The following is a 24,470-nucleotide window of genomic DNA, read 5'->3' on the forward strand; positions in this document are numbered from 1 at the left end:
TCAGGTATAATGAGAAACAATTAAGCAAACAAGAAAACTATACCGACTAAGATAAAAGAAAATGGGACACTCTTGTGTGCTTGTGATAAGCTGGTGCACTTTGTCTGATTAATTCATTCCTACATGTCTTTGACTTCACAGAAAAATTAAAATCTTTTAACAGCAATAACATTCCACAAGTGTTATCTGGTCTGTCCGTACCTTCCTTCACTAAAGTTGGTACTTTCTTTCTCTATTCCCAAGGGCAAATGCTCCCCATCTTTAATATATGAAAAAGCCTACAGAGTCACCAGGCTATTCAAACCTTCCGGCTCACCCTCCTAAATTTTAATTGCCCATGAGCCAAATTCAGCTCCTGAGCTGCAGTCTATGCCAGCTTCAGGGCTCCATACTGCTGAATACTGATTTCAGTTCAAATCACGTGGTCAAAATACTACCCACCAGCATCTGGCACGCAGTTGCTTTTTCTTCAAGGCCTGCAGTCTTGATACCAAAACTCTGCTGGTCACCCAGATTTACAAATTCCCAGCCATCATCGTCACTCATGTTCTCCATATCTTGTGCTATCAAGAGAGAAAATGATTAGGAGAGCTGTGCCATTCCTTACAGCTAATTTAAGAATGGAATAAGTCTCAGAACTTACTGTCAAGGAGAGCCACTTCGGGCTTAATGATGCAGTTTTCATTAAAGGACCCATCACAACAGGGAGGTACTGCTGGAATTCCTTTCCAAGGATCTTGCACATTCTAGCCCATGCAGAAATCATATACGAGATCTGAAAATTAATAGCCTTTGTTTACTTCCCCCCCACAAGAATACTTTCTAAAAAGTTGCATTACTGCCTGTGCTGAGCAAAAATCAATCAAAAATTAAGTCGTACAGATGTTAGGAATTATTTTCTACAGGCAACAGCTGAGCAGTAATCCTTAGCATTTCAAAATTGTAGTTTTGAAGGTTTCTAGGGGAAGCATTCTAAGTCCCATACTGTAGATAGGGCTGAGGCTGAAAAAAGAATAGCTTGCCCAAGGCCATCTAGTAAGTTCATGGGCAGAGGTAGGATGAGAGGGAACATTAGGTAATCCCGTTAGGTAAGAAAAACTGCAATCAGCTGGAGCCACAACACTCTGCAGGAAATAAAAAAGTCAAAACTTTTGACTCCAGTCAAAAGTGGTTTCTGAATACTGCATTGATAAAAGATGTAGGAAAGTACCACGGAACTGACACCACACCAGTGTTTTAGACAAAGCACATTCCTTATCTGGCTTCCCCAGTGAATCCTATTTCCGTATACGAACTGTCCCTATAGGCAAGGAAAGTGACTATAGGAAAAAATGACTCCAGAGAGCAGTGGGACAAGTACAGAATGCAGAAGCTACTGAAGATTGGAACTCACCAATCACCCAGTACAATGATGAATGGGGTTGGAGAAAGGTCTCAGATTTTTTTCCATCTCATCTCCGCTCTGTCTATCACACAATGAGCCTTTAGCTAGTTTGGTATAAAGCTAGCATTAGTTCCGCAGCTTTTCCCTTCTCCAAATACTTCAAATACAACCAACTGGAAAAAGGCAGATTTGGGCCACTTACGTACAGTGAAATCTTGAACCAAGCTAAAACTAAAACAAGTCACATTGCCACAGAAACCTTTTAATCTACAGATCCTATTAAAAATGCATATGGTAACAGAAATTTTGGCCAAAGTATAGATCAGCTTTCTAAACAGCCACCGCCCAGACAACAGGCATGAGATACTCTAGTAAATAAGGTGCTTTCAAAGGTAAAAGCAATGCTTTGACATACCTGAGGGTCGTCATTCCAAGTCATTGAAGTCAGTCTGTGTTTTCAGCAAAAGCTGCATCACATCTGATGCGTCCTGCATGAACTATAAATAGGAAGAACCAAGAAATCATGTCAGGGCAGCTAAATAGTATTTTCTAAGTAAAAAGCTTAATACTTTGAAATGAGTAAACTGGTTTCAATCAAAGAATGCAAGAACACTGCAATGAAGTTATGAACATTTGAAGAGACACCGAAAGCAGTGAAACCAAGTGCACTCAGATGCTGCTTGCTGCTAACTTATATAGTTATTCAAAATTTCAGAAAAGAACTGTAGAGCCAGATGGAAACAGAGTTATGTAATCCAAACACCTGCACAAATGCAACAGTCGCCACACCAAAGCAGCCTGAATGGATTACATTTCAAGACAATAGTTTCTTATAAGAGACCAGAAAGGATATGAGAGCACCACAGTAGTGTTGCAAATAAACATGGGTTCACCATCCATACTGAACTGGAGAGTCCAGATCAGCTATAGAAATCTGACACCACAGGGAAGAAACAGGATCTTTCTAGTTGGCCTCTAAGAACCTACTTCATTTAGAATGCCAGTTTTAGATTAGTCATTTATGCTATATTAAAAACCCTGAAAATCCCAGGAGAAAATGTGAGTTCATGAGTTATTACAGAGATAGCCTACTACATATTGAAATACAGCAGAGAACAAGGTTCTAACAGAAAATCATAAAATAATAGCCAAACACATAAAACAATCAAATTTATTTTCAGTTTCTGTGTTGAACCAAAGATGAACTGTTACAGAAGTTCTGCTAATGCCATCTTGGTAGTCAAGATAACCCTACAAGTAATTGGTAGTTGTTGTAGCAGCAATGAGCTCATATATGCTTATATTCACTTGCTTTGATATAAACGAATTGGCTTGCTTTGATGTTATCCTTATCGGTGGGCTTGGGGTCCTGGGCTCTAGGCCCAGAAAGGGGAACTATCTGTAATAGTTGGGTATTTGCCACCGATGCCCTCATCTGGGCAGGGGGAGCAATGGGAGGTCCTGGGCAGCATGATGCATGTTGTTTTGTTTATAAAAATAGGCACTTTTGCTTAGGTGCGGACAAGCCACCTCCTTGCTGTGAACTCCGACCCATGTCTGCAAAGGCTAGGAGATCTGGCAGGCTGATTAGCTGTAAGTCTATACCTTTCTTAATAAAGAATTAGAACTGGTTGTTCAGATGTCTTGGGCAGGGCTGCCTCCTGATACCAGTGTTGCTGCTGCTCACTAGGAAAGGTGGTTTTGGGCTAAAAGGCACATAGCGAGAGCTATCGGTGCATCCACGCAGCCCTTACTCTGATGCGTGACAGCGATGCCACGTGTGTGGCTTCACAGCACTGCCTCACCATGCCAGCTCCTGGCGTGAATACAATACTGTTCAAAACACAATGAAAGAGCCAGAGGATGACTTGGGCTCATGGAATCACATCCTCCCCACTCCTGCTGTGTGACTAAGGACGAATTTGGGAACTTTTGCATCTTTTCAGAACCGTGGTTTGTTGCATCAACTATCAGCAGCTAATACCAACTATGGGCAGTTTAAAACAAGACAACTTCAAACCATAGTTTCTGGTTTACACTACACAGGAAACTGTGGTTACATAAAAAATAGATCAAAAGCTTCAAGAACCTTCTCCTAGCTAAGTGGGAGGAGAAGAGGGGAGCATGTGAACTTTGGGCTGAGGCTTGATCATGTTGCACTAAGATAGGGGTACAAAACCTTTTGGGGGCTGGAGGTCACAATACACAAATGAAAAACGGAGGGCGCCACTACCAAGAACGCCCTCTGCCTGGTTCCCTGTAACTACTAGGAGTAGTATTAATAGTCAGCATACATTACTACACAAGAGCTTGCTACATCAGGTCAATGGCCCATAGAGTACCAGATGCCTATGGGAAGCCCAAAAGCAGTATCTGACCACAACAGCACTCTACCTACCCCCTTGTGATTCCCAGCTGTTGGTATTCTGGGGTATTTGCGCACACAAAGCTATCTCCCATGAAAACATAGGTGCTTATTTAATTCTTATCAACTTACCTTTTCTTTACCTACTGCAAGGCCAATTAAACTGATGCATTCTATAGTTTTCCCTCTCAAAAGTCTAAGTTCCTTCTGCACAGCATTCTCAACAATGTGTTTAAGAGAAGGCATAAATAAATCATAGTATGGAACAAACTTTTCTTCTGCTGTATCAGCAACTGATGCAATGGATGTAACGACCTGTTCCAGAACCAACTTAGTGCCTTTTTCAATCAGCTGTTGGAAGAAAAAAAAATTATTATTATTTTTAAAAAAACTTCATGAAATCTCAAAGCAGTGTTTTAGTCAAACCAATTCTGCTTTCAAACCATCCTCCAGTTGATTGTCTTACCTCCTGCAATTTTAATACCATAGTGGAATGAAGATGCTTCACTAAGTTATCTAAGTAAGGAATAAGCAGTGATTTGGGACAGTCTTCAGTAAAGTTGATCAGGGCAGCGGCTGCATGAGCCTGAACTCGCTGATTGCCTTGGTCTTCCATGGTCTGCAGAAGAGCTGCAATTACCTACAACACAGATGGCTACTGTGAGTGAATTGTCTCAGAATGAATTTGGTTGATATTGAATTACATGGCTTTCTACTTGCCTTCTCGTGGAATTTTTTCTGGAAGCCTGGTGCAAAGTCTGTAGCCATCTGACCAATTGCATTGCAAGCTGCATATCTTACTCTTGGGTGCTGAAATATTTAGCTTTGATTAATAAATTCATAAAAGAATCAAATGCAAACTTTGAAGAAGCCAAGCGCTTTAAACTTACAGGGTCCTGAAGAAAAAGCAAAACCAGGTTAACTATTTCATTCAGAATCCCCTCCATCTGTTGGTGACAGCCTTCGCCAATAGCTGAGAGAGCCATCAAGCCAGCATGTCTACACTTCCAGTCAGCTGCATTGAAAGATATTGAATAGAAGCAATATTGTTTAGTAAAAAGCATACAGAAACTAGGAATATATTTTTACATAAAATGAATCTCTTCAAGCCAATTTCAGTGGCTCTCTCTTATTCTAAGCTCTGAATACAACCTTCATCCTTTCTCTCTCAAGCTGCACATTGTGGTTTGAGATCCTGGTTAGTAAGCTGATATTAAGGAACCAAGGCCTGCCATATCAAAAGCCACAAGCAATGTGAATTGGGAAAGGGGAGCACATGCTTCCTTCCAGTGGTTTAAAAACAGATTTTTTTTCTTTCCAGAGGAAAAGTGCTCCACTTTTAGCAGTATTTCCCCCTCTACAGATTTCAAAGTATATTGCTGTAAACAAAGACCAGCTGTTATAACAACTTCCATTGGACTTTGAAAGCTGTCAATCACATGTCATAATTATGACATCAGGTAACAGATTGGTGGTCTTGCCCACATGCTGCAAGTTAGCTCACAGAAGCCAGGAAAAGTACAGATTTGACTCTGTCTAGTTCTCCACACCTGCATTACAGCAAAGGTTAGAATGCAAGGCAGGCAGATGAAATCCTACTACCCATTTATTTGTTTGGCCAAATAAGGAGAATGGCACATTGATGAAGGGTTTGGATTTGATATCCCGCTTTATCACTACCCGAAGGAGTCTCAAAGTGGCTAACATTCTCCTTCCCTTCCTCCCCACAACAAACACTCTGTGAGGTGAGTGGGGCTGAGAGACTTCAAAGAAATGTGACTAGGCCAAGATCACCTAGCAGCTGCATGGGGAGGAGCGGAGACTGTTCACACACTTGGGACACTCCTTGAATTGGAGGAAGAGTTTACAGTCACAACAAAGAACAATCTTGGATTGCAGAACAGAATCAATCCTGATAAATCCATTCCCAGAACCTTTAAATTGTAGGAAAAATTAATAGCTCTCTCCTCCTACAAGCAATAACTGCACAAGAAGCTCCTACCAAAGATCACTCAGAACTGTTGCTGAAATAGCAAATTGCACCTTGCCACTGGCTTCAAAGTTACTTAAGCCTGTCTTTGATGACATTTTTCACTTGTTTTAACAGCTCAGCACCAGAAGCATTACCACTGATTAGCATGTTGTAACATCTGCCTTGAGTCCAAAATTAAATTACTTACGATTCTGAAGCATTTGCATAATATGTTCTTTTATCATAGGCAGAACAAGTTTTCCACCAAGGCCACAAGCCATTCTGTCCAACGCACTCTCACCAGCAACAGCATTGCTAAAATAAGTTTGTAAAAAAATAAAAACCTGTAAGTCAAAATTTAGGATAATAGCCAATGCATTGCATCCAACTAAGTCATACTCAAAGCAGACCCTATGAAATCAATGGGATTGCAATTTAGTCTTGACTGACTTTAATCTGCCAATTTCAATGCAATCTCCTCCAAGAATGACTTAACTGGTTCCAACCCAATAAATTAAGTACTCAGTTCTATTCCTTCAGATATGCTTCCTAGTATTTTTGGTTTCTCAGGAAAACAATGTGTACTTATCCATTAGATGCCAAGGTATTCAGAGGCACAGCTTTCATGACACATTTTAAAATTGAAACCTATTTGCATAGATTTTGCATTAAACCCACTCCTGTTCATATAAATTCATCAAGACACTTAATATACTGAATTTTATATTTCATACTGGGAGATGGACTATGCCCCCAAAGTCAGCATATAAATAATAAAATTTGATTTCCGGTTTCAAATGATGGCATAGTCAGATACTCTTCAGTTACTCCTGCAACTGTGGGCTTAAACATAGCCTGATAATTCCACAAACTGAACCAGTGGCCTTAAAGCAGGTGATTATTTTTCTAAGAGTGATTTTCTCTGTGAGATCACAGCATCTAAAACTCAAGTGCATCTGCCACGAACTTGCAGGCACCAGCCTCTCACCAGGCTGCAGGGACAGTGGGAATTGCTGAAGATTCTAGAATCATAGCATTGTAGAGCTGGAGGGGACCACAAGGGTCATCTAGTTCAACCCCCTGCAATGCAGGAATCTTTTGCCCAACATGGGGCTTGGACCCTCAACCCTGAGCTCAAGCGTCTCATGCTCTAATGACTGACCTATTCCAATAATGTCAATGGCTGGGCAATAAAAGCTATAAAAGCCTATTAAAGAATCTGTTGATCAGCTTCATGATTCTGTACAGAGCACTGCAGCTAGCCTTGATCAAGCAGAATCCAGAATGTCTAAATTGGACAACAGTGCAGCAGCATATGACACATCAATGGTGGCACTACAAAAATCTACTTATGTGATGATGGCTAGAATGTTTCAACTTGAAAGCTGCACACAAAAATGCAATATGGATTCTTGGCAATCTAGGCAAAAGTAAGATCAGCCTGTTAAGTTCACGTAAAATGTTTTATGAAAGATACTGGCATTCCCTGAATATTATCAACTTGGTAGAGATCGGGCTCCCCAAATATCAGCCCTCTCTTTAAGGGTTACAGATAAACTTTGCCAATTTATTGACTTTTTAAAACATTTTAAGTTAGAGAGTTTCTGCTGCAATGTGCCAGAAAGGGGGAACTTTGGTGCGGAATGAAAAAGCACTATTATGCTATTTGCAGATTGCATTGCACAAGAGAGACTCTAATCAACAGACATTTTTAATGAAGCATGGCAGCAGGAAATTATTTACTTGGTAAATTTCCCTGCTACTTTTTGCTTTTGTATAGGTGATCAGCAACATTCATTTTTCATCCCAGTACAACAGAGGAACAACACATCCTTGGAAAAAATCCAACATTGGATGCAGAGTGAAATGTTCCAGTGCTTCAAGGCCTTCTCTTCTGCTATCTCTGTTGGACTGGAGATACTAATTTGAAGTGACTATCGTCATTGGGAAGGCGTACGTGGCATTAAATTGTGGTGTGACTGAGGACGTTCCTCCAACTTAGAACTGTGGCCTTTTTATTATGCTCTTACAGATGGTTACGTATTATTAAAGTTTGTATTCCTTTAAAAGAAAGGGATACTTTATTATGAAGTTAAAATAACAATGAAATAAATAAATAAATAAATAAGCGGGGGGGGGGGGAAATGGGTAAACAAAGGAAAGGTTCACTGCCATTATCTCAAAACAAAGTATATTCTCAAGAGACTACAGAATGAATTAGATGCTACAACAGAAACCGACCCGATACAGATAAAATACAGAACAAATGTTATGAATACCAAATAAAGCCATATCTCCTCAGGACTTCCATCACTCTGATTGGCCTGTCATATGAGCGGCAAATGCCTGCCAAATGGAGGCAAATGCATAGGTTAAGCTGCACCCCGAGATACCCTTAATTTAGGAGTCCGCTTCTCAGAAATAAGAACAAGCATTACTTTATTGAACCAATATTTAAAGAAAAACCTAAGGACTCCTTCCACCAGCCCCGCGATATATTCAAACAAGCACCGACTAATAGAAAAATTATAAGTGGTTTGCATATTACGTCTGTAGCCAGCCCATACTTTTATCACAGTATTGGATTCTAGTGTGTTCTATTTTTTGTGTGTGAAAATTCTAAGGAGACAATGGGATGGGAGGCGGGGATGAGGTATGCTGCTATCAAATATTGAAAGTTGTAGTGGGGGTTTTTGTCCTCCTTTTTCTTGGTTTTTGGATAAGCATTTTCTTATCCTCCTGTCCTCTCTTTTTTTTGATTGGCCTTGCAAGTTTTCATAAATGGTGCTATGTCAACGTTTACACAAATTGCCTGTTTAATCTGTTTGCTCAGCATGGATACATACTATAGATATTTACGTTATAAGGATCTTGTGGTTTCTACACTGTAATATAGATGCCTGGAAAGTGTCCTCCTAGTTTATCAACAAATACACTGTCTTTGTGATTTATATGGATTTTTAGTAGTGTTACATGCCTGAGCATTAGGTGATTTTACAGATGTTGTGGGGGGAAGAGTAATAAGTGTTCCAAAACATATTGGTGACAAATATAATACTAGTACTGTAACCATCACAAGACTTTAAATTTTGCACATGGAATGTGAAAGACTTAGGTTATCCTAAAAAAAGAGAACAGGGGCCCTAAAACTCACCAAAAACTTAAAGCTTATCTTGTGGTTTAGGGCACTTGTGCTAGTGGCCATTTTAAGAATTCTCGGGATGTGGCTAATTTTGGGATCTAAGGATTAAAGAAGAAAAAGACCTATAACACCTAAAATTTTAGCAACTAAATAGACATAACATACATTGTCTTCTCAGTTACAATTTGACCCATACGCACGTGACAAATTATGGGGGTAATTCAAATTTTAAGATAGCAGTCTTTTTGTGGAAATAATAGGTTGACTGAGGAATTTATACAGCTGAAAGGTTCAAATGGGAGAATTTTTGTCTTTTTCTATACTTTGGTTTATATATCATTCATTGGAGAGTGCTGAACAACAATATCTTCAATTACAACACCTGTTGTGTATCTATTTATAACCAACTGCTTTGAGTGCTTTGGCACCTCCTAAATTGTTGGAAGGAATTACTGGATCTTCTCAGAAAGTTAAATACACAACTACTATTTATAGTTGCTTATTGGACCTTTGTAAAGTAGATGCTCAGAAACTTTGGAGTCTCAGTCTAACCTACACCACAGGGTCGTTGCTGGGATAATATGGGGAGGGAGAGAAGATATGTGCCATTTTGACCTCCTTGGAGGTAAAGTGGGATATAAAATGTAATGATATAATAAACAAAACCCACACAATGGAAATTGCTTCAAAATCTACACAGACTGTTTCTTTAGATTTATAACCGAGGTGGATGCAGCAAAAATGTTGTTTCAGGTATATTAGATTCCACAACATTTGTAGAGGAAGGCACTAATACAGCTAGATGCTGGAGGTGCAATGCTGAAAGACCTCAGTGATATATTCTTTTTAAGTCTAAAGCTGAATTTCATATAAATTTTGTACTGGCAAAATCTTTGATAATCTGCAGGTTTTTTACTGCAGGTGCTGTACTTTTAAACTGCATTCCTATAGTATGAGCGTTAATAGCAGGACAAGAAGTGGATATTGTGAGCACTTATGGTTGTCAAGAGACATACACCTTGATCAAGGAAGGATAAATGCTCACTGTCCATTGTGCAACGGTCTGAGAACTTACAAGGCCCTTGCTACATTTGAACTTATTTTTAAGCATTGCCAATTTCATGCAGATAGCTATTTGAACATCTGGAGGGTTTATATTGAGTTATGTTTCATTTTAGAGGGAAGTACTAACGGCCATTGAATACTGACAGTGTATTGTTAGTGCATTTTCTGTCCTTCAAAAAATCTTTCTTTTCTTTGTTACACATGACACTTAAACAAAAGTTGAGTCCTTTAACAGGAGTTCAAACACAGTCCATGTCTTACTGTTTGCAAAGACTGCTGTAGTCATAAAGTAACCAGTCCTAGAAAGTATCTTTATTCAGTTTCCTGCTCCTATACAAATTATAAATGGTTGAAATCTCAACATAAAATTACAGTTAGTCTTTAAGTAAGCTCCAGTACATTCCAGCATGTGAACAAACTGCTCTAGTAATATGCCATTTATTTTTGGTTTCTGGCATACACATAATTTACTAAGTAGCTGCCAAAAAGCAAAATATATGTTCTAAATATAGCAGAGTGCTCCTGGCACGTTGTAAACTATATTTTGATGGCTATATCAATAAATGCGAATAAATCACTTAAATAAAAGCTGATGTACAAATCGGAAACATGAAACAGATTGCTGATATGCACCAACACACCAATCTACCTTATTGTATTCTGAGAGTTATCCCTTTACAACTAAATTCTATGCTTCTGAAAACTCTGATTTCAATAAAAGGAATGATTGAGAAGGAACATGCTTGCCTCTAGAAATCACGTACAAATGATTTTTATAGAAGCATCTAGTAAGAGATTACTGTTATAAGATGTAATCACATTGCCTTGGATTTAACAACAGCATGTACAACTGGGGCTTTTGTTCCCCCCTCCACTACGGCCCCTACAGGATAGGAGATCTTCTCTACAGACAGGTAGGAGAGTTCTTCCTCAATATTTGTTCTCAGCAAAGTGTGTTTTGTAAGAAAGGATTGTCTATGCAAAAATCTGGGGTTTTTAAGGTGAGAAAAGTTAAGCACCATTATTTTCTTACCCGCCTCAACCTAAGGGCTAATTATGTATCCCATTAGCTCGCATTTGAACACCTTTGCATGAAGGTGACATTTAAAACCTGGCAGCTCAGTGTGGGGATGTTGCATACACAGGTAATGGTATGCAAGCCAGCAGTAGGTACCAAAGAAAAGCTTGCAATGAAAGGGAACCCTTGAGAATGGCAAACCATATTTTTTTTTCTTTTTTAAAAACAACTCGTTTACCTGTCAAAGTCATCGTCTTCTAACTCATCAGAATTTGCCCAGCCTTCATCTTCTTCTAGGTCAACCATCATTGTTAACATCTGAGGAACTAAGGAAATTAACATTGCTCAATCTACAGGATAAGGTCTAACAGAACTGACTGCTAATAAATAAACAGCCACCTCACATCCCAGTAGAATTCATGAAGCAATGTGGCACTTGTCCATATTTCACTCTGCCACAACACGTACCAACAGAGTAATTTTGGATTGTGAGGCACCAGTTCCGAATTATATCTGTGCAATTGCCCTACAGTGAAGGATTATTATAGCACATGCTTTGCATGCAGAAGGCGACAAGCCAAATCCCTGGCATTTCTACCTAAAAATGGTAGCATGGTAGGACGTGGGCTAGATGGACCGTTGAACTGAGTCAATATAAACTAGCTTAATTATTAATATTATTAGTATTATTATTTAAATTTGTATATCACCCTATACCAGCAGATCTCAGGGAAATTCACAACATAAAACCGCAATACAAAAATACAAAACACATAATAAAAACAAAATCAAGAACAACCTATTAAGCTGCTCTTGGGTCAGAAAAAATCAGCTCACAGGCAGCACTGAGAATACCGTCTTAATAAGCATGTGGCTCCCATATTAATAAAGTTAATGAGTATTTTATTTTTGCTTCATGCTGGCCCCATTTTAGATTCAACAGTCAGGGTTGCATACTTAAGAGAGTCTTATAAAAAAGATAAAACACCATCCTTCTGGTTGTTTAGGGAGTGGACTAGAGTAGAAACAGCTCTGTGCCTACTGTGTAAGACCAGGGCGTGTGTCTTTTACCTAATCTACAAACCTATGCCACATTAACTGTTTTAATTCTAACTAAGAAAAATATATAATGAAAGACAATAAATTTACTTACTAGCTTGTGCAACAATGTTGATATGCCTTCTAAGCATAGCAGCTGCGGTCTCAGATAATGTAACTATTACTTCAAGAGCCAGTTGACGTTGCATGTTGCTGAGATTAGTATCTGCACACAACTGAAAAAGAACGATATTTAAGTACAGTACTAAAAATCAGCCCACCTATCTAATCAACCAATCTATCTAATCAAGCCACCTATCTAATCAACCAAAACATGAATTGGGATGGGACAATCAACTTACCTTCAAACTTAGTTGCAATGTAGGTTCTAAGTGTGGCCGTAGATACTTTGGAACCGTATCTGCAATCTCTACGAGGGACTTCAGTACCGAATCATCATTTTGGTAACAGGAGTCATTTACCGCCTAAAAGAGAATTCAGATAATACATTTTTCACCTGTAATTCACATTCAAATCCAAGCACCGTGTTAAAAGGTAAGGGTAAAGGGGCCCCTGACCATCAGGTCCAGTCGTGTCAGACTCTGGGGTTGCGGCGCTCATCTCGCTCTATAGGCCGAGGGAGCCAGCGTTTGTCCGCAGACAGCTTCCGGGTTATGTGGCCAGCATGACAAAGCCGCTTCTGGCAAACCAGAACAGTGCACGGAAACACTGTTTACCTTCCTGCCGGAGCGGTACCTATTTATCTACTTGCACTTTGATGTGCTTTCGAACTGCTCGGTTCGCAGGAGCAGGGACCGAGCAATGGGAGCTCACCCCGTTGCGGGGATTCAAACCGCCAACCTTCTGATCAGTAAGCCCTAGACTCTGTGGTTTAACCCACAGCGCCACCTGGGTCCCTAAGCACCGTGTTAGGAAGACACTATTCAGTGCTTCAAGATACTGCAAGCAAAACACAGAACCATAAGACTAGAGGACATACTGGAGAGCTCAAAAGGTGGAAAATGTATCTTGTCTCACCAAGTTATTTCAAATAATTTCAATAGGCGCTCATCTACTAAGACATCTTTTATTTGCTTACATTGCTCTTCTCCCTCTCCCTCTCCTGCCTGAAGATGCAATACCGTCTGATCTCTTAACTATGATCAGGAGACTAAAAGCTCCTTAGCTCTCTCACCTCCCACCTCTTGTGAAAAATGTTTTTATTGAGTACAACACTTCAATGGCTCTATGCTGTGAAGTAGTCTACAAATTGGTGTAGTAATAATAGCAATACTAATTTGTCTCCATTTTCAGATGTCCCTTGGGGCTAAAGGTCTAAAGAAATCATTGCATCTTAGTAAAAAGATATACACTTCCTGTTTTTGCTTGCAATAACTGGGATTTTTTGTGTGAAATGTAACATATATTGTTTTTTACATTCGCTGTAACTATTAAGACTAACATCCTTTACTCCATTATCTGGATGGAACCCCACTGAATTCAATAGGACTTACGTCTGAGTAGAGATGCATAGGATAGTGTTGTAGATCTATTCTATAGCCTATTTTTTAAAAAAATAAAACCTAGGCCAGGGTTATCTACTTCATTTTTGACTTAGCACTAGGTCATATTGCTTCAGGACCTCAGATTATTGTTTCCATCTTGCATGTTACAATGCCTTAAGAGCTGACTGACATATAGGAAACATTCCCTGACATGGCCAAAGCAGGTACAAAATCCATCAGTACCCACTAAAAACTTGGAAGAATAACAAGGGTTTTAACAGGCGTCAAAAGAATGCCAATCATATAATATTTCAAAATCTTCCATTCCACACTGGTAACAATCTTTTATATTGCAGACACTATACGCCATGAATAGCCCATGTGGGGTCTTCCAGATATCGTGGACTGATTGGGGTTAATGGCTGTTGCAATTAAAATATATCTATAGGCACTGTGTTGGCTATCATTGCTATACATTATGATGTTTGACTGGAATTGTTAAGGGTTACATTACATATTGCATTAGCAATAAACAAGAAGATAGATTGTAGATATATTATATTTATTTCCCCCTTATGAAAATTATTATCAAAATATCTCTTTGGCATAGGACCATATATTTTGTGATATTATGAAGCAAAAAGGCAATATGTTACACCAAGTCTTTCGGTTAAGACTCTCTCAATAAAAACAAAGGTCCAATTACAGTCGTACCTTGGTTGTCAAACGCTTGGTACCCAGACGTTTTGGCTGCTGAATGCTGCAGACCTGGAAGTGATGTGTTCCAGTTTGTGAACGTTTTTTGGAAGCCAAACATGCAACGCAGCTTCTGCTTGAGTGCAGGAAGCTCCTGCGGCCAATCAGAAATTGGCCTTGGTTTTCGAAACCATTTTGGGAGTCGAACGGACTTCCCAGAAAGGATTTAAGTTTGACAACCAAGGTATGACTGTATTAAAAGACTTAGAGGTTAATTTCAACATTCAAATTTTCAGATTTGATGCTTAGAAAAAATGCTGATATGGCAATGGAGGATCACAGTCTCACATGAGGAACTTATTCTTCTGTTCTCCTACACCACAGAATCTTAACTTCCCTGTTACAAAAATTAATGCTTATAGTGTTTGGATATAGTCTGCTGCCCTTGCACTCATTCCGGTAAAGCTCAAATTCAGGAAGCACGTAATCTGTATTTTAGGCATTTACAGTGTATTATTTATTAGGCTATGCCTTGTATTTAAACTTTTGCTACCGACAACTAGTGTACTTGATGCTCACACTAGAATCATGTATATTGACATGGAAACAGCAACACTCTTAAAATACAAGCTGGAGCCTATAGGAGGTAACATACTCGGTCAACTTGATGGATGAGTTTTTACCTGCAGGATTCCTGGAAGTAAGTCTGCAAAATGTTTTAGAAGAGGAAGATTTGCTCATTAGCAAGAACAAAATGCAGCCGCAGCCCTAGCCGACAGTGTCCTGATCTAGAAGGAATATAAAGTATCAACATCAGTAAACATACAGTGTCCTCAAACTTTTAAATTCATACTTGTACGTCAAAGGTATCATAACTTTTGCTCTCACACCCACTCCCTCCTCACCAGATATTTATTTGTTCATGCCACAGGTATGCGTACAGAGATCTAATACATAGTATCAGTACTAAAACTTTATGCTCAAAAGCAAGACACCTTGTCCTCCTAAAGCAGTAAACTAGAAAACATCCTCAGAAGAAAGGATATGCTCATCCTGAGCTTCCTTCTTCTTATATCAGGTTGAGATGATGCAGTTTTGTGGGGACACCGTGACCTCACAAGTCCAATTATGTTGGACAAATGCAACATATTTAGTGGTTATAATACACCAGCTTATTAGGTCAAAAGGCCTGTCTGAATAAAAATGTACTTGCCTGTGGTGTAAGGAGATTAGAGAATCGGCTGAACAGGTCCCTCAGAGACTAAGAGTAGCTAGTTAGAAAAGTTTTCTCTTAATTCTTGCCAAACAGGCTTCAGGTTATGGCAGGATAAAAAGAAAGGTCTCTCAGAAAGATCTCATATGGGAAAATATGGTAATTAAGATAGTTTGGTCTCTAGTTGTGTAAGGGTTTGTAGGTCACAACCAGTACTCTGAATTGTGTCCAGAAACAATGGTAGCCAATGGAGGTTTTATGAAGATGGGAGTCACATGCTCCTTATAAGTGTCCCACGTCAGTCTGGCAGCAGCATTCTGAACCAATTTTCTAATGCGCTCCAAATGCAGCCACATAAAAATAATGTTGCAGTACTATAAGATATAATTAAGATGAAACCTAAGCATTTATCACCTTGGCCAGATCTAGTTGGCACACTAGCATTAGCTGTGCAAAATAATTCTTGACCATTGAAAACCTGAGCATCCAGGTTCAGGGCTGAGTTGGGAAAAATATCCAAGTCACAAATCCAACTTTTAAAGATAAGTGCATCTCTACCCAAAGCAGGCAAAATCTCTCTAATTTGATCAGGAACACTTCTGTTTTGCTGAAATTAAGCTTCCATTTGTTCTCTCCAATTACCAGTGTTGGACACTATTTCAGACTTTAAACACAATCCTTGAATTTAGATGCAAAGGAGAGAGAGAGCTGGGCATCGTCAGCACATTGTGACTCCCCAAAAACTCAGATGTCCACATCAATGGTCTCATGTAAGCTTGAGACACAAGATGGGACCCTGAAGGGCTCCACAGGCCAACACCAAGACAAGTACAGTACAAGAAAATACCAGAACCACACTCCTAAGGAGAACAAAAACTACTGTAAAACAATGCTTCCAAGTTCCATCCCAACCAGATAGTCTATCCTTCTGCAATGATATCAACTGTTCAACAAAAGTGGCATGTTTTCATTTCAGACACTCTAAGATTAACAAAGTTTTTCAGACAAAAGAGGAAATGAGTTTTGAATTACCGTGGGATTCTCCTGATCCTGCATACATTGTACCAACATCCGTTTGATGACATCCAAATAATGCTGCTGTTGATTTCCAAAAATACCAGGAAAGTTCCTAAAGGGACAATACAAATGTGCATTTAAGCATCCACGAGGCCTTAAAAACTTTATGCAGAGCACCATACATCAAACTGCCTGCCACTAAGTTTTTCTGAGTTAAGTCAGAGCTCTGATGCAATGTCTAAAGTTCATACTCAGCTCATACAGAGCCATGGTAAGGCCAGTTAAGTCTCACTGTTGCCCCAAGTGAATTGGAAAATGCACCAGAATACACTCAGTAACTTCCCTGAGGATGATCACCCACCATTATTCAGTTGCTTCTAGGAACCTTGCAACCCAGTCAGAAAGCCATGTTTCAAGATGTGGCTCCTAACAGAAATGTTAAAACAACCTGACAATCTTGCATGACCATGCACTTGTCTGCAAATAATAGTATACCAGAAGATGTGCAGTGCAGCTTCACGCAGTCCCACATTCTGAGAGCTGACAGAGTCAAACAAAAACTTCAGCCCTTCAGGCCATTGGTTATTGCCATCTTCATCTAAAAGAGATAGAATACGAACATGAAGACAGGAATTTTTGAAACCACAATAGTCAACCAGAAATAATAATTTGTTTATTCTCTTAAAGGGAAAAACTGCCAAAATCGCATAGCATTTCCTTATAGGCTGTGAAATGTGAGGGTATTTTATTTTTGCATGGTTGCCAGGAGTATTTTCTAAAGTCCCACAGCACTTGGAGGAGAGATGGGAAAGCTCAGGCACAGTGGAAGATTAGAGAAGATGCTAAACAGGCCGTGTCTGAAATTGCACCCACATTCTAGAATAACCCACTTGCCTACTTCCTTCTCTTGATTTTTTCTAGAAAGTGACAACATTTCTATTTAGGAAAACGTCTATGAAAAGATGGTCAAACATGGTCATGTTTCTAGCCTATGATGATTCTGCTAGTTGTTCACCCTTTAAAATTATTATTAGTGCCTGTTTGATTTACTGTATTTTTCATTTAAGTTTACATTGCTTTTAAATGCTTTAAATGCTCTCAGACACAGCCAGCATCACAGAAATACAAATAATAATAATAATATACCTATTAGATTCCTGGCCAGCTCAGCTACGATATCACATATTTTTCTCCTCATACTGGATTGTGTTTCCAGCTGAATAATCAACAGCAATTCACTTTTGATAGCAGTTTGAACTTCAGGGGGTAACGTTGGATAAACTTCCTCAAAAGAAGCTGACAAAAGTCTTCGTAGAAGCACAGCAGCCATTTGTCTAGCCTATTAAGACAGATATACATTAAATGAGGGAGAATTAATTTCAACACAATATATTCCATTTCTGTTCTTTGTTGTTATTTTCCTACATAGCATAAACAAAACACCTAGAAGTTGAGCCAAAGTCCTGACTCTGCACACCTATTTTTGGCATCTTTAGTCACATAGCTATTTTTTACTCAACTATTTCATGTCACAGATGGTATAAGAACTAAACTAGGTGACTGACTCTATGTTAGAAGAACTCTGAACTTAAGAGGCATTTAGAAAATAGTTTCAGCAAATTAAATCAAATCTTTTCTACCATATATTAACATTTATATGGAAACATCATTTGTGAACAGTTAACTTCATGTTAACATGAAAGAATAAAGTGAATTGTGTACAGATTAGGCATATATTAAAGACTATTGAAACATATTAATTCAAATGTTACTTCAATTAAGTATTCGTTCTTTCAAGCAAGTTATAACTGCAAACTCCAAACCAGAAATAATTCCAGAATGAATTCCTCAGAAGGGGGTCAATGGGTATACACCAACCACAGTAATATGAATTATCAGTTATTTCAATTCAGATATTGACAATTAGTACAAGGCATATGAATCAACACCTGCGGCATGTTCTACTTGAAATACTGTGATGACTGACATAGGATCACAGCAATTTGCCTTATATAAAGTCAGACCAGTGCTTCATCTAGTTTAGCAGCTCCCCTCCAGGGTTTCAGGCAGGATATTCACAGCCCGACCTGGAGATGTTGGGGATTAAACATGGGAACTTCTGCATGCAAAGCTACATTACACTATTGAGCTATAGCCCTTCTGTAGGGAATAGGGAGATAGCGAACATGCAATCCTACCAAATGAGCAGCAACATTGTAGTGGACTAGTATGCTAAGGACAACAGAAATAGAATGTGTGGAAGACTGAACCACTTCCATTTGTGTTGTGTGGGAACATCTATGGCAGTGTCAGGCAACACAGGCATTGTACAGATTTCTTGATGTATGTCAGATGCAATGGTTCCACCTGCATACATGCCAGAATGCTCACTGTGATTTATTGCAATATTGATTATATTTGGTCTTAATTTTGCATAGTATAGCAACACATGTGCATCTTATACACATAGCATTTTCAGTTGCCATGACTTACTGATTGCAAATGCTTCTACAACAGTTGTTAAGTTAATAAGTGAAATTAAAACCTAATGCACAAGCAATAATAGAAGGTTTGGGCAGCAAGTGTGTTAAGGAGCAATGCAACAAGGAGTAGATTCCAAGACATTACGTGCCCAGAGGTGCATATTAGATAGGCTGCTTTCAGAAACTCCCCTGAATGTCCCCTCAAACTATATGTTTAAGTTTCTTCTGAGTGAAAAGCAAAATATAAGGTGCTTGGCAAAGGAAATCCAAAGGAAAAATTCATTAAACACACAACAGCTGGATTCTAACCTTGTTCCATTGTTCATGCAACCTAAAACCATGTCCCTCACGGTTCCCACCCCCTGCTCATAAAACAGAATTTCAGATGGCACCAGGAGTCAGAGGGAAAGGGAGAATGCCTTAACTCATGTACAGAAGGGAATTTAGGATCCAAGCCAATGGGTCTATCAAACCACTGAAAAAAACCAATGGTTTGCCACTAAAACGGGAACTGAATCTTCCAATCTATGGTGCAAAGACAGGAAGCAACCGTATGATCAAGCTTGCTTCTTCCCATAAAACCAATCTGTGGTTTAGCATTACTGCAGTTGTGTTTGCTACTAAGACAAATTTCCAATAATTCTTCTTTAACTTACTGACATTGCTAGTAATATATTTCTTTTCAGGTGCCTATTACAGCTGATAAGATTAAATACAACGTTAATTCATTTTACCACAACATGAAACAATGCTGCAATTATGCTATTATAAATGTTCTGTAGGGATTACTTCTTAGAAAATACCTCTTCAGCAACCGTAGTATTTCTGACAGCTTGTAGAAGGAATGTAATTTTAGATTGGCCTGGTATGTTCTCATATGTTTCCTATGAAAGAAAAGAGAATCATTAAAAACAAAAACCATGAGGCATCAGTTTGACCCTCAAATATGCTCTAATAAGTTCAATTTTTAAATTTACTAGAAAGCATATCACAAGAAGCACCTATGTTGAGATTAACTTTCAATTTAAATAAGTTTGATTCACAAGTTCTATTGAACAAAAATATAATTCTAAACTAAAACCTTGAAAGTTAACTTTATTATTTCCTTTAGAAAGCAAGACTAACTTATCTATCAACATCTCTAAAGAGCTTAGCGCTTGCTGTGTTTTTAACTCTGTTCTCCCAAATAGCGTTAGTTACCGGTACTTTAGCCTATGAAGTACTGCTTATTATTCTATCTAGCTCTATACTTTTTACTTTGATTTGCCCTGTGTCAGTGCTTTCTGTTTTTAACATTAGAATGACTGAGAAATGGGATTTTGTGGGAGCTGGAATTGGCTGGAATGAACAATTACCAATATTCCTTGCTTCAGGTATTAAAGTATACAGTTGACTTGCAATTTGCATTATTGCAGTTTTACAAACTTGATGGCAGGTCAACCAACATAGCATAAATTAAACACACACAAAGCGGAAAGCTTAAAAGTTATTTTGGTGTGGAAAGAGCTTTTAAGCTCTCGGGCTTGTTTACCGGCCTCAGGGAAGGTCTCAGATGGGCTCTGGATCTCGCTGGAGCTTCCCAGAGCCCATGCAAGACCCTCCAAGAGCCCAGTAAGGAAGGCGGGCAAAGCCCACTTCTCACACTGGCTTCAAAAAGGTAGCGATGGTCATGCAAAGGTGGTTCCAGGGCTGTTCTGACGATCCATGGTTTCGACTTTAAGCACAAACTCCCCACCCCCTCACTGCAACTGCTGTGCAAGTTGTGTGTATTCACTTGATATTCAAAATGCAAAGAGCTTCAAGTTGGCAGACATCCCTCTTGCACAGGTTCCAGAAAACAAACACAAAAAAGGCTCAATATAGCGTTGTGGACATTTTCAAAGAAAAATTGAACTCTTCAGCCTAGATCCTGCTAACTCTCCAAAGTAAGCACAATGGAGAAGTAAAAAGAAATCAAGACTAAGGACTGCCTAATTCCATATGCAAACCTACTACTCCAAAAACTAGTGATCTCAATCCTCTCTTCTGATTTAGTGACATCATTCTCATTCATACTCAGCAGTGGCTGGTAAGGTGACTCGCCATGAAAAACTGCCACTGCACTCTGACAAAGGGCTGAGAGTGATTTCCTTTCCTTACACTTTTTGTGCTGGTAGACAGTGACACATCCTTCAATATGCAAATACCTAGTGATGAATGTGGCACCCTACTCCCATCTCCTTGTGCCAAGAAGAGCAGGAGTTCCCTTTTCTGCTCCCATACACTGTCTACCAGCAGCTTCACCTACCTAACACATTGGCTGTTGCTATTCAGACTACTTTCAGGACCCTAACCCATGTGGACTTCCACTTAAAGAGCTTTCCTCAACTGGTTGGCTTTCCAACAGGGGTTGGGTTAACTTTTTTCAGCATTTCATCCTGGGTAACCTTCCAGGGACCACATGCCACCACTGTCTACGTCAGGCATCCCCAAACTTTGGCCCTCCAGATGTTTTGGACTACAATTCCCATCATCCCTGACTACTGGTCCTGTTAGCTAGGGATCATGAGAGTTGTAGGCCAAAACATCTGGAGGGCAGCAGTTTGGGGATGCCTGGTCTACGTTCAGAGGCAAAAGACTTTCCTCTTACATGGTCCTTACAACCTGGTCACATAATGAGCAGCAGAAGAGAATTTATTTTTGCTCAAATACACTGTTTGCCTCTTCTTTCATCCATGTTTCAGAAAACATACATGTATGTCAAGCTGCTTCACACTATTTAAATTTTCCAGCTCAAAACCTTCAGATTGTGTTGGTATGTACAATGTTGAAAAATAATCAGACTGATCTGTTTTACATTAGGGTACTAAGAGCAGATTTTTTTACCCTATTGTTCCCAATGAAAGAATGTGCTGAACTCTACTGACTGCTCCAGTGATGTAAATGATAAAAGCCCTAGCACAGCCATCCAATGAGAAAATGCTAAGCCAGACGCTGGTATTTATTTCAATGGAACAGAGATTCCCCACTAGGCTTTACAATAAAGGATGTAAAGCACTCCTGTGGGTGGAAATAAAGGACTATCCTGATTTACTAATTACAGAGAAATCCTGTAGTTCAGAGTTTTCTCTAATAATAAGACACATACAACAGAAAAGGAGGAAAGCTTCATTCATACCCTATTGAACACTGAAGCTACTTCACAGATTAGGAAACACAAAGCTTAAGAGACAGGCTCATTATCTCACGGTTCACGCAACAATCTCTGCTAAGTTTTCAAGAGATCTACATCCCTCTGGCCACAGTAAATTAGGGGAAAGGAAAGCATGCATGACACTTATTTTAAGAATCCCTCCCTGATTACCACACAGCAAATTAGCTGAACTGTGGACTCATTCTTCTTCAAGGGTGGCCCCATCCCTGCCCAGTGTCTTGAAAAGAGATCAGAACAGACCCATCTCCCCCAGGTGTTCCAGCACAGCCCACAATGGCTCATGCCTATGTAAACAAACGAATGACAAAACTTAGATCAACACAGAAACATTGCAGTTGAGGTCATAAGCGGTATTTGCAGCTACTGTGCCTACCGATTAGTTTGCTATATGTCGCCCAACTTACCACAAACTACTCAGGTACAGCAAACTACTCGGGTACAGTACCCCTCTATCCCTCATCTGACCCTCCCCTGTAAATCTAATGGGAGGGTCGCACCTCCTGAGCCTGTCCCTATAGAAAAGGGAACTGCGACCCCCAACCCCTTTCCACCCAGGGACGGCTGCGGATTCGTGCACTGCAGGGGGTGGAACTAGATGGCCCTTGGGAATCCGTTTCCAACCCTACAACGCTATGGCTCTATTCCATGTGATATTCCATTCTACATTTGTCCCGAGGGGTAGTTCAGCCAGGAAAGCATGAGACTCTTCATCTCAGGGTTGTGGGTTCAACCCCCCCCCCCCACGTTGGGTGAAAAGACTCCTGTGTTGCAGGGGGTTGGAATGGATGATCCTCGTGGTCCCTTTCCAACAGTTCCATCCTACTAATCTAAGGGCTTGATGGAGGAGGCCTTGGTGGCTCCAGCCTCAGGCGCTTATCTCCACGACCAGGGTCAGGTTTGAGGTGGAGAACGAGGAAAAAGAAAAAGAAAAAAGAATGGGGGGGGAGGAGGGGAAAAAAAGAATACTGAGAAATCGTGGCCAGCACTAGAAATGTGGGGTCGCGCATTAAAAAAAATAAATCAGGGGACGTGGAAGGGGAAAAGGTCAGGGTGGATGGGATGGGGAAGATCCTCTGAAAGGCCCATGTTTAGAGAAAGGGAACAAGGGGCCGATTTCCCAAGCTGAAAGAGGAGAAAATAGATAGGAGCCGGTGCGAGGGATGCGAGGCGGAGGTGCCGCCCGGGGGGGCTTGGGGGGGGGAATTGGGGGAAAGGACGGTTGTTGGCCGAAACGCCCCCCGGCCAACGGTTCTAACGGCCGCCGGCCCCGTTTGTGGAGATTCCGGCTGGAGCACGTGGGCCCAGCCAGGGCCGCCCCGCGCGCGCACGCCGAGACACACACACACACAGCGCTGGGAGGCTGACAGGGCAAGGCCGGGTCCGGACAGCGCGGTCGGCCGAGGCTGTAGCCGGCGGGAAAGGGAGAGCGGGGAACGGAGGGGGGGGTGCTAAACAACGCGAAGCCGCCAGTCACCTCGGCCTGTTTCCGGACGACATTGTCCGGGCTGAGCAGGTTGCCTAGGAGAAGATAGAACTGCTGCTGCTCCTGCTCCGCCGCCGCCGCCGCCGCCATGGCTGCCTGAGAGAGAGAGAGAGAGGCCAGCCGGGCAGGGAGGAGGGAGGAGGGAGGCAGGAGGCGGGGACTCCAGGCCGCGCACCGACCACAGGGAGGCGGAGCCGCCGCCGCCGCCGCCGCGCTTCTGGTGAACTTCTCCCCTCCCCTGCTGGCGACACAGAAACCCCCTCCTGCCGGCGCCGGGCTGCTGCTGCGGCGCTCCCATTGGGTGCAGGGCGAAACGCGGCGCTGCTCCGATTGGGCCGCGGCTGAGCCGCCTTTGTGATTGGGCGGGAGAGCGCCATTGTGAAGTCACTTCCCTCACGCCTCTCTTAGTCCATCTCCCTCTCTCTCTACCCACTTGCAGCGGGGGGCGGGAGCGGGAGGAGGGAAGCGGCTTGCTGGGCGCCCATTGGAGGGAGGCCCTGACAGTGGTTATCTGACTGGGCGGGAAAACAGTCGGGCGGCCAATAGCGAGGGAGTGGGGGGCGGGAGAGAGAGAGCAGGAAAAACGCGGGAGAGTGTGCGGGGACTTGGCCGGCGGGAAAAAGCCGGCGCGTTGCTCCTGATCTTCGTTGTGGGAAGCGAGCGCGCCGGCTTTTTGTTGTGACCTTACCGCCCCGACCCCGAGTGGGAAACCACCGTGTCCTATAAACACAAGTGCCTCCAAGTGCCCCTGTTTTTCTAGAAAACGTCCCGGTTTCTGATTTGTCCAGCTTTTTCTTAGGACGTCCCTGTTTTCATCGGAGAGATGCTGGAGGTTATGGTAGAACGTCCCTATTTCCCCTATTTTCATCGGAGAAATGTATGCGAGTTATGCGACC

General features: G+C 41.0%; 1 protein-coding gene across 1 annotated transcript in view; it reads right to left on the reverse strand.

Annotated features, from left to right (window-relative positions):
- IPO5 (importin 5) overlaps window positions 1-23,719 on the reverse strand; it is a 35,687-nt gene extending 11,968 nt beyond the window's left edge. The window contains 19 exon segments of the mRNA XM_033147860.1: window positions 442-563; window positions 644-673; window positions 676-775; window positions 1,800-1,812; window positions 1,814-1,881; window positions 3,882-4,100; window positions 4,216-4,389; window positions 4,470-4,559; window positions 4,640-4,764; window positions 5,930-6,036; window positions 11,185-11,272; window positions 12,100-12,220; window positions 12,347-12,469; window positions 14,869-14,973; window positions 16,431-16,527; window positions 16,911-17,013; window positions 17,562-17,754; window positions 19,702-19,782; window positions 23,566-23,719. Coding sequence (XP_033003751.1) covers window positions 442-563; window positions 644-673; window positions 676-775; window positions 1,800-1,812; window positions 1,814-1,881; window positions 3,882-4,100; window positions 4,216-4,389; window positions 4,470-4,559; window positions 4,640-4,764; window positions 5,930-6,036; window positions 11,185-11,272; window positions 12,100-12,220; window positions 12,347-12,469; window positions 14,869-14,973; window positions 16,431-16,527; window positions 16,911-17,013; window positions 17,562-17,754; window positions 19,702-19,782; window positions 23,566-23,664 — 2,058 coding nt within the window. The 5' untranslated portion in view covers window positions 23,665-23,719.
- Between the last annotated feature and the right edge of the window lie 751 nt (window positions 23,720-24,470).

Source organism: Lacerta agilis, chromosome 4 (genome assembly GCF_009819535.1).
Source record: "Lacerta agilis isolate rLacAgi1 chromosome 4, rLacAgi1.pri, whole genome shotgun sequence".
In the NCBI taxonomy this organism is placed as follows: Eukaryota; Metazoa; Chordata; class Lepidosauria; order Squamata; family Lacertidae; genus Lacerta; species Lacerta agilis.